Source organism: Neomonachus schauinslandi, chromosome 8, assembly GCF_002201575.2.
Source record: "Neomonachus schauinslandi chromosome 8, ASM220157v2, whole genome shotgun sequence".
Classification (NCBI taxonomy): Eukaryota; Metazoa; Chordata; class Mammalia; order Carnivora; family Phocidae; genus Neomonachus; species Neomonachus schauinslandi.
The window spans coordinates 38,219,850-38,229,209 of NC_058410.1; the positions used below are offsets into that span (position 1 = coordinate 38,219,850).

The following is a 9,360-nucleotide window of genomic DNA, read 5'->3' on the forward strand; positions in this document are numbered from 1 at the left end:
CCCCAAACTTTAAATTATATAATCAGTCACTCCTCACAATCCCAGTGCAGCTCTTTCTGCTGACATCCTGTCCCCGTGCTAGAATAAAAGCACCTTTTTGCACCATAAGACGCCTCAAGAATTCTTTCTTGACGTTGTGCTCAAGGACCCTGCATCAAGAACCAAAAGGAATTTAAGTGGGGGAGGGGAGGGGAAATACTGTGAACTCCAATAGTTTTCAAATGCATATCTGAACCACTTTCCAGATGTATTTTGCATCTGTTTACTGTTACCCAATCCACCTTGCTTTTTTTTTTCTATACAGTACTTGCTTTTTAAATGTATTAGACTGTTTATCAGTAAATACAAGGCCTTCCTCTCTAGCAATGCCAATGCAATTTCCGGCCAGAGGAGCCAAGCTCTTCTCCAAAGTACAAAAGGATCTGTCAAGTGCCCATGAGCGGCCCTGCCAGGAAGTAACCACCTTCCTTCTGGCTGGTGGATTGGATACTCCCCTCACATCTTCTGCATGCAGATTTCTCAAAATAGCAGGATCACATTTCAAAAAAATTTCTGAATGTGTGTTCTTATTTCCACATATTCTCAAAACTGTCGCAGTGGAAAAAATGCAAGTCCTAATTCTCCCAACATGCTTCCTTCTTTCAGGGACGGCGTCCTGGAAATCAGGCTCTGGGGACCTGTGGAGTGAGCATCTCATAAATGACTGGAACCCCGCCTGGCACACAGTAGGCCCACAATAAAGAGGTATTTTCCTTGCCGGTAATACACTTCTTGGACTGGGGAAAATGCGAGGAAGCGATGAGTAAGAGCCTCCCAATCTTTTGAAACAAACTTTGCAGGAACCATGGATATGTTGAAACTCCCAGGTGGGGCCCTGGGGTATCAAAAATGGAATAACAGGGGCCAAAGACTGCACTTTCCTCCTGGCCTGCCCTAACTCTTTTAAGTAAGGGAACCCATCTTTCCATGATGCCTTCATGTACAAATGAATCCATCTTGGAAGCCAAAATGTTGGAAAATACAGACAATCTTCTTTGTAGCTCTCATTATTGCTACTTTCAGCTCATTCGTGTGCGGGGGGAGGGGGAGGGATCAGAGAAAAAACAAATATCTGACAGCTCGAGACTCGGAAATCAAGAGATTTGAAGAGATCCCCTCACCCAAGCTTTTTCTTTTGAATGAATCCGCTCTGCTTCTAGGATCCTTCACGAGGAGCTTGCTAGTGATCGACAAAAGAAATGTCTAATTATAAGAAAAATGCATTTTGCAATTTTCAAGGGGTTGGAGGATTCTGTATTTTAGATACACATCAGGAAAGTGTAATTTGTAAGGTACAAATAACCATAGGTAAGTTTGGAGATAAGACGTAACGCACACATACATTTTCAGTGCATGATACATTATCTGGCTAAGCGCAAATAGCAAAGTGCCAGATTTTTGTCTTTTGAAAAGGAAGCAATATGTTGGTGACAAAAGGGTATTCTTGAAGATCTGTGGTTGTATTTTGGGAATTTCGTCTCCTCTGCATCAAAATGCAACACTTACAAAAGACTCACGCTGTGAGAAACTATTTAAAATTTATCTTTCCTTGAGGACCCAAAGCTTTCTTTTAGCCAATTCAAATTCATTTAAAATGTTCTGCTGCCTTTCCTGGTGCATTAAGGATGATTCTTAATTTAATACAGATATTTTAAATAAATTGCACTGCATTTCTTAAATATCCAATGGAAGGTAAAATGACAGGCTTGAAAATTTACAGTTTGGGATCATCCTTTTTGTGTTCTTCACTGCATCCTACCTCAGTAAACTGAAGAGGTGGCTTCACGGCGTTGGGGACAATTCAGACCTGCAATAATAGTGAACACGTGCATTATATGGAGAGCAAACCAGGGGGATGGCTGAGGCTGATGCCCTCTTTTTTGCCATTTTAAACCAAACATTTAACACGGAAATTGCTACAGTAGCTTAAGGACAAATCCACTGACTATTCATCTTTTCCACTAGGTATCTTGTTAAAGTAGGTATTGTGCTAATATGCTTGGGAGACAGCTAAATAAATAAAACATATTCACGTTAACAAGTAAATATAATACTCAGGAGACTAAAGATCTTTCCTTTCTGGGTACTCCTTGAGATTAGTCCTTTCAGCCAGCATCCTACTTTCCAGAAACAAGCATGCAGATCCTCATGTCTCTTATTTATTCTATAGTCCTGAGATTACGGATATGAATGAACACCAAGCGAAGTAACATATTTGAACCATTCCAAATTTGAACTGGCTTATCTTTGCAGTTAGTAATAAAATTCTATACTGGTTCTAAGAATCACATGGCTTGTTGTGACTTACTGAATTCATCTTGAAAACAGAACTAAAACAACACATTGTTGATATAAGAGCACACTACCACCCCACCCTACCTCACCCCACCCCCGCCCCCAGCTTGCCATATTATGGGGTTTATTCTTGCAGACCTCAAGAATTCTGGTCATATTCTTTCAGACCTAGACCCTGCCCATATGTGGGATGGACAGTGGGATTAAGGTCTGCCCTTTTAAAACCCCCTTGACCGTATGAATGTAAAGCAAAATCTATGATTTGTAACTCTGCACACTGACTGCTTATGCATACCAATTTAAGGAGATGGTACAGAACAGTAATTAAAATCCCAATGTACGGGGCGCCTGGGTGGCTCAGTTGGTTGAGCGACTGCCTTCGGCTCAGGTCATGATCCTGGAGTCCCCGGATCGAGTCCCGCATCGGGCTCCCTGCTCGGTGAGGAGCCTGCTTCTCCCTCTAACCCTCCCCCGTCTCATGTACTCTCTCTCTCTCTCATTCTCTCATTCTCGCTCTCTCAAATAAATAAATAAATCTTAAAAAAAAAAAATCCCAATGTATGAAGTCAAACTTTCGGATTTCAAATCCGGGCTCTAACACATCCAAGCTGTATGAGTTGGAGAAAGTTGGGTAACTACTATCTTTCAGTGTCCTCATTTGTAAAATGAAAATAACATTACCTGCCTCAGGATTTCATTTTAGTTATTAAATAACACAATTTTGTAGTGTATAACATGGCATCTGGCATTAAAAAAAAAAACCACTAAAATATTATTGTTATTGTCACCCTCAATGTGAATTAGTTCTAATCAGCACTCTAGTATTCAAAAACTCCCATTGGGATGGAAATATGTAATCTCCTCAGTTCTGTGTGCATTACCCACAGGGATGGCTCTTCTTAGCTATCCTCCCTGGAAAGATGACTCATGTCAAATTCATCTTCGTCTGCTGCTGGCATATGCTGCCCTGCACATGACTGTGGGGCTAGTATAGGGGTGAAGTGGTGAGGCTCAGACTCTGGACTCAAGCAGACCTGCAGTTAAATTCTTCCTCCCCCACTTAATTTTTCTGATCTTTAGTTTCCGTGTCTACAAAATGAGTTAAAAATAATGGTATCTGGGCGCCTGGGTGGCTCAGTCGGTTAAGCATTTGCCTTCGGCTCAGGTCACGATCCCAGGGTCCTGGGATCGAGCCCCACATTGCGCTCCCTGCTCAGGGGGGAGTCTGCTTCTCCCTCTCCCTCTGCCCCTCCTCCCTGCATGTGCAGGCATGCAAGTGTGCTCTCTTTCTCTCTCTCTCTCCCTCCCTCTCTCTCTCAAATAAATAAATAAAACCTTAAAAAAAAAGTAATGGTATTTATCCCATAGTGTTACTATAAGAATTCAATAAGATAATGCATGCAAAGTTCTTGGTATATGCCACTAAAAGCAAGAACCAGTATTTATATAGTATTTATCATCTGCTGGGAACTGTTTTAAAGCATTTTGCATGTATTAACTCCTTAAATCCTCAATACAATCCTACGATATAAGTACTATTATTATTCTCACTTTATGTATGGGAATATCAAGGCCCAGAGGGATCAAGTAACTTGTCCAGGGTCATATTAATGGTAAGTGAGAATGACAGAATTAAAATTCAGGCAGTTTGCTTGGATGCTGGAATCTTAACCATATCCCCTGTTGCCTCTCAGTAGTAAGTGCTTATCGGGTATTTGCTATCACTACAGTAATCAATAAATACTTGTTGAAATATTTAGCAAATCAATATTTGCCGAAGCACTGATTTATTATTTATTGCATCTCACTAAGTACCAAATCTTGTCACAGGCCACAAAAATGGACTCTCTTGCTTACAGGTTTTTTGAAGCAACTTCTCAGATTCTGCCTACCCAAAGTATTAAGAAAACAAGTATATTAGGGCAGACAATTTGAAATAGGTTCCAATATACTATAATATCTATCATTTATATGATTAGATTTTATGAGTATTTTAATTAAAATAACAGTATAAGATTTGCACAAAGGACTATCTTTAATTATGGATACAATACTACCTATTTTAAAACTTTGGGGGGAAATAAAACTACAGGAGGTAGCTTTGAAGGCAGTAAGAACACTCTTAAAAAAAATTTTTAAAAATCATAAATTAAAATATGAAACACCTACCTCCCATAGTTTGAGGTTTATGATTATAGTCCCTGAAATATACAAAACAAATCTTTTCGTTGAGTAATCTGATCCCTACAACATAAGAGACTTAACCTGTGCTATTTGGCATGGAGAAGAGGGATTATTTTATTGTTTTCTTTGTAAACAAAGTATTACAAAGCAAAACTGTCTTCCATGCAATATTAAGAAAAAGGATATAACTGGGGCACCTGGGTGGCTCAGTCGTTAAGCGTCTGCCTTCGGCTCAGGTCATGATCCCAGCGTCCTGGGATCGAGCCCTGCATTGGACTCCCTGCTCAGTAGGAAACCTGCTTCTCCCTCTCCCACGCCCCCTGCTTGTGTTCCTGCTCTCGCTGTCTCTCTCTGTCAAATAAATAAATAAAATCTTTAAGAAAAAGGATATAACTGTATTCAGTTTTCTACGGCTTCATTCCTTGCCTCATTTTCTGTTCTGATCCTTGTTTATTTTCATTCACCTGTTTCTAATTTACATTATCTTGCTGTGTTTTTTAAACATGTATAAATTGCTGTAAGTTCTTCCTGGAACAAGATGGGTATAAATAAATGTCCTGTGAACAAAGTATAATTATAATGGAAGTTACACATGACATTTTCGTTTTAATGGATTTGGAAACAGGTAAGATTAATCTGACATTTATAACTTCACATCATTTACAGATCTCTGAGAATCCTCCAGAGTAGACTGTCTGAATTTAAAAAATAGTTATTGCAGTAGGCCGAATAATGACCCCCAAAGGTAGCAGGTCCCAATCCTTGGGACCGTAAATGTTACTTTATATGGGAAAGGGGTCTTTGCAGATGTGATTATTTAAGGATCTTGGGATATGGAGATTATCCTGGATTATTCAGACGAGCTCTAAATGAAACCACAAGCATTCTTATAAAAGACAGAGAGAGATCTGATAGACAAGGCAATGTGACCCCCAAGGCAGAGACTGCAGTGATGTGGACAAGGAATGCCGGCAGCCACAAGAAGCTGGGAGAGGCAAGGAATCAGTTAATTCTTAGAGCCTCCAGAGGAGCAAAGCCCTGATGACTGTTCAATTGTGGTCCAGTGACAGTGCTTTTGGGCTTGCAGCCTTCAGAACTGTAAGGATAAATTTCTGTTGTTTTAAGCCACCAAATTTGTAGTAATTTGCTACAGCAGTCATAGGAAACTAATACAATTATTTTTTTAAATTATTTTTAGAGGGGGGAGGGGCAGAGGGAGAGGGAGAGAGTCTTAAGCAGGCTCTGCACCGAGAATGGAGCCCTCCTCTAGCTTGATCTCACAACCCTGAGATCATGACCCGAGCCGAAATCAAGAGTCGGAAGCTAAAGCGACTGAGTCATGCAGGTGCCCCAAAATTAATACAATTATTGATCTAAATATATACAAGTGTTAAGTGGAGAGAAAATTTTCCTTTTAACATTAAAGACACTAGGAAAGACAAAAACAAAGTTATTTCCTAGAGTAATGAAATCTTCAAAGGTAATTTAAAAAGATCAGGAATTTTTATTTCAAGGGATTGCCATATTATTCACGAAAATGCTACATTCCTAACCGAAGTCTCTCTCTAATATATCAATTTTATTAATGCAAAATTCTCTAGTATCAGGAAAGCAACTGGGAATGTTGGCCTCCTGTAGGCTTTTCATTCCACACTGTTCTCCAGCTCCTTCTCATCAAATCATTCTGTGCATAATCCCACCTCTATATTTTCTGTTCTGTTGGCTTCCCAGAATGTCTTCTTATTTTGCTGGAAGTAATCTATTATTTTATAAAGTCAGGTTATATATTTGCAGAATTTCACTTATGGAAGAGTTTAAAAGACCCTGCTGCTGCATTTACTGAGCTATGCATACAAACCATGTTTAAGCACCTACGGTTCTCCTGGAAAGTACAAGGGAACATCCCAGCGGCATTGCCTACTTCATCTCACTCAATTTTGCTTGTTTCTAGATCAAGAGGCAACAAAATAAGCCATCCCCACTCGAGATAATTCTAAAATAAACCGTGCCGATGATAGAAACTTGCACTTAAGAAACCAGAGGAGTCTCTTAGAATCTAAGAGGCAATTCATTTGGCCAGAAACATGTGTCAAGGGGTAAGAAGATTTTCCTATTTATCTAAACTATAAACATTTTATGAAAAGTCTTCTTAGAGAACTTAATAGGTCTGCTGCTTAAATAACCAAAAAAAAGTCTGAAAATGAAGAACTCCAAGAACTGGGAAAATGAGGATTTAAGAGGCAAATATCATCCATCTAGTTGTAAAAGTATAATGTTAGAGTCATCCTTGATACCATCATCCTACATACCCATTCCAGAGTTAGCTGATTTTTTTTCCTAAGTAGTTCTTAAATCTGTTCATTTCTCTCCTCCCGGCTGACTGTCACCCTAGTCCAAATCTTCCGAAGACAACTTCACTTGCCCTTTAAGGTGGGCTCCCCACCCACTCAGATTCCACCCACTCATGAGGGGGAGGGAAGTGTGGCAAAGGGGGTAGGGGGACATAAATGGGGACTTCAGTTTTCTTTTTCCTCTAAAAGTGGCAGGCCTTGAATGGGACCAGCACTCACTGCATGCACTCTGCTACTCACCCTCTACTTGATGTTACAAGGAATTCACATGCTCTGCCCGTTTCCTCTCTGGAGAATGGGAATGAGAACACTACCTCATGGGACTGTTGTGAAGTGAGTCAACAAGTGGAAAGCACAAACAGAAACACAGTAAACAATCTTCACTATTTTGATTATCACCTACTAGGCCAGACTTTCAGGCTCTCACTGGAGCTATGTGGCCCTCTTTTAGATCACTAACACAGCTGCGATTTTACACTTCATTTATCAGTAACTATCAAATTACTGTCTGTTACTTCCTCTACTATAAATGTCATGAAGCCAAAATCAAGTCTGTGCTTGTTCCCCCTAGCACAGTACTTGGCAAAAGGAAAGCACTGGAATATTTGTTAAGTAAATCTCGCAAGTAAAGCAAACCGGTGACACCGACGGTTCCGACCTGTAGTTTAGCTGTCTTCAGAATTCAGATGAGTCTTACTCTCCGATGTCAATGAATAACCAATTACTTGGGAAGCTTTCAAATATACCCATGCCCACGCCCCCGAGATTCCACTTTGATTGATCTGGGATCGGTCAGTATTTAACACTGCAAATAATTCTAATCTGCAAGGCAGGTTGGAAAGCTCCAGTGTTGTTCCCACCTGCTTCAGGTCAGGAGTGAAGGCCTTCAACCCAACCGCTGCCTTTGAATCTGATCAACAACCCCCACCCTTGGTTGAATTCTCCTTTCCTAATTAGATAATGGGGAATAAAAAATACTGGAAGCAGCAGCTTTATGGGCAGGATCTTGGCTGGTGGAACACACCAGGATGGTTCCTACTGTTCAGACAACTGTAATCCTGGCAGCAAACCTGTTGGGTGGCTTCAGCCCAGGCCCAAGCACCCACCAAATCGCTCTCATTCAGGAAAGGGTCTTGAACCTCTTCTTACCTTTATTTTTTAATTTTTAAAATTTTTTTAATGGGCACAGTTCCATACGGACTCCCTACCCCTGGTCCGAGTGTGACCCCAAGACACGAGGCTGCCCTTGGTGACGCCGCCGCCACGGGCTCCTACAGCAGGCGACCCCGGTAGCGGGGAGCGAGGCGGCCAGAGCGCGGCCGGGGACCCTGCGCGCCCCGCCCGGGGGAGGGAGAGGTCTCTCCCTGCCCTGGGAAACCGGGACACACGCGTCTATCGGTGGAGATCCCCGGGCGGGTAACGCTCTCCTGCCTCGGAAGGCAAGTCCCGGCTCCGCAAGCGCCTGGCGCAGCCGGGGGTCCCGGGTGTCCGCGGAGCCACCACCCCCGCGCGCGCCTCCCAACCCGAACTTGGGACCGGACGCCAGCCCACTGCTCAGGCCTTGAGGAGCCGCGTTCCCTCCCTGTTCCCCCAAGGGCCAGGGGAACGCCTCGCGGATTCCGGACCCAGCACAACAGGTCCTTCGGGCACCCGCGAGGTTGGGGAAAGCGCGCGGGGGGTGGGGAGGGGGGAGTCTGGCTGGGAAAAGAAGTCGAGCGTTCTGTGGGCGCATTTCCAGCGGAGGGACCTCCCCACTTAGCATCTTCACTGGCCCCAGCCACACAGCAAATCCTGAGTTTGGGGAGCAGGGATTATCCCGCAGGCGCGGGTAGGAGCCGAGTTGCGACCGTGTGCAGATGGCATCCATCCGCTCCGTCCGAGAGCAAAGTTACGCGGTGCCGGGAAAGCGCCTCTCTGCGCGCCAGGACGCGACCCTCAGGGCGACGGGCGACCACTCACCTTGCGCCTGCGCCTCCATGGTGGCCGACTTCGGACTCCGCGCGGCGGGGCTCCCAAGCGCTTCCAGAGAAGCAGGCGGCGGTGCCCGAGCTCGGGACGCAGCTGGCCCCGCCGTCCGCGTCCGCCCTCCCCCTGCGCACTTGTCGCGAGCGCTGCGTGGAAGGGGTGGGGGGCCGGGGGCCGCCAGCACTGCCGCTGTGGTTAGCTCCGCGGCGTCCAGCGCACCTGGCCCGCACCACGCGGGGAAGGAGCCCGCCGCTGGGCGCCACCTGCCGGCCGCTCTGCGCATGGCGCCGGGGGCGCCCACTCGGGGCTCCGGGCGCCTGCTCAGGCCCTACAAGCGCCTGACCCAGCCGAAGCGGGCCCTCCAGCGCGGGGGGCCCAGGGCAAATCCCCAGGGACAGAGGGCGGAGGGTGGATTTACAATACTGAACCTTAGCTCCCGATGGAAATACGGAGTTTGGATCCTGTGATCCCCTGCACTCAACATTTTTGTCAAATGATCAATGTATAACCTTGTTTTATGTGGGTT

The 9,360-nt window shown here is 44.3% G+C and overlaps 1 protein-coding gene across 5 annotated transcripts in view; it reads right to left on the reverse strand.

Moving 5' to 3' along the window:
- The window catches only part of TPD52L1 (TPD52 like 1), a 92,795-nt gene extending 83,698 nt beyond the window's left edge, over nt 1-9,097 (reverse strand). For 4 of the 5 annotated variants that reach the window (XM_021693249.1, XM_021693246.1, XM_044917340.1 and 1 more), the window contains exon 1: nt 8,829-9,097. In XM_021693249.1, coding sequence (XP_021548924.1) covers nt 8,829-8,847 — 19 coding nt within the window. In that variant the 5' untranslated portion in view covers nt 8,848-9,097. Of the gene's footprint in view, nt 1-1,798; nt 1,821-8,828 lie in introns of those variants that run through there. The other variant, XM_021693247.1, reaches the window with a different exon arrangement.
- Nucleotides 9,098-9,360: the final 263 nt, after the last annotated feature.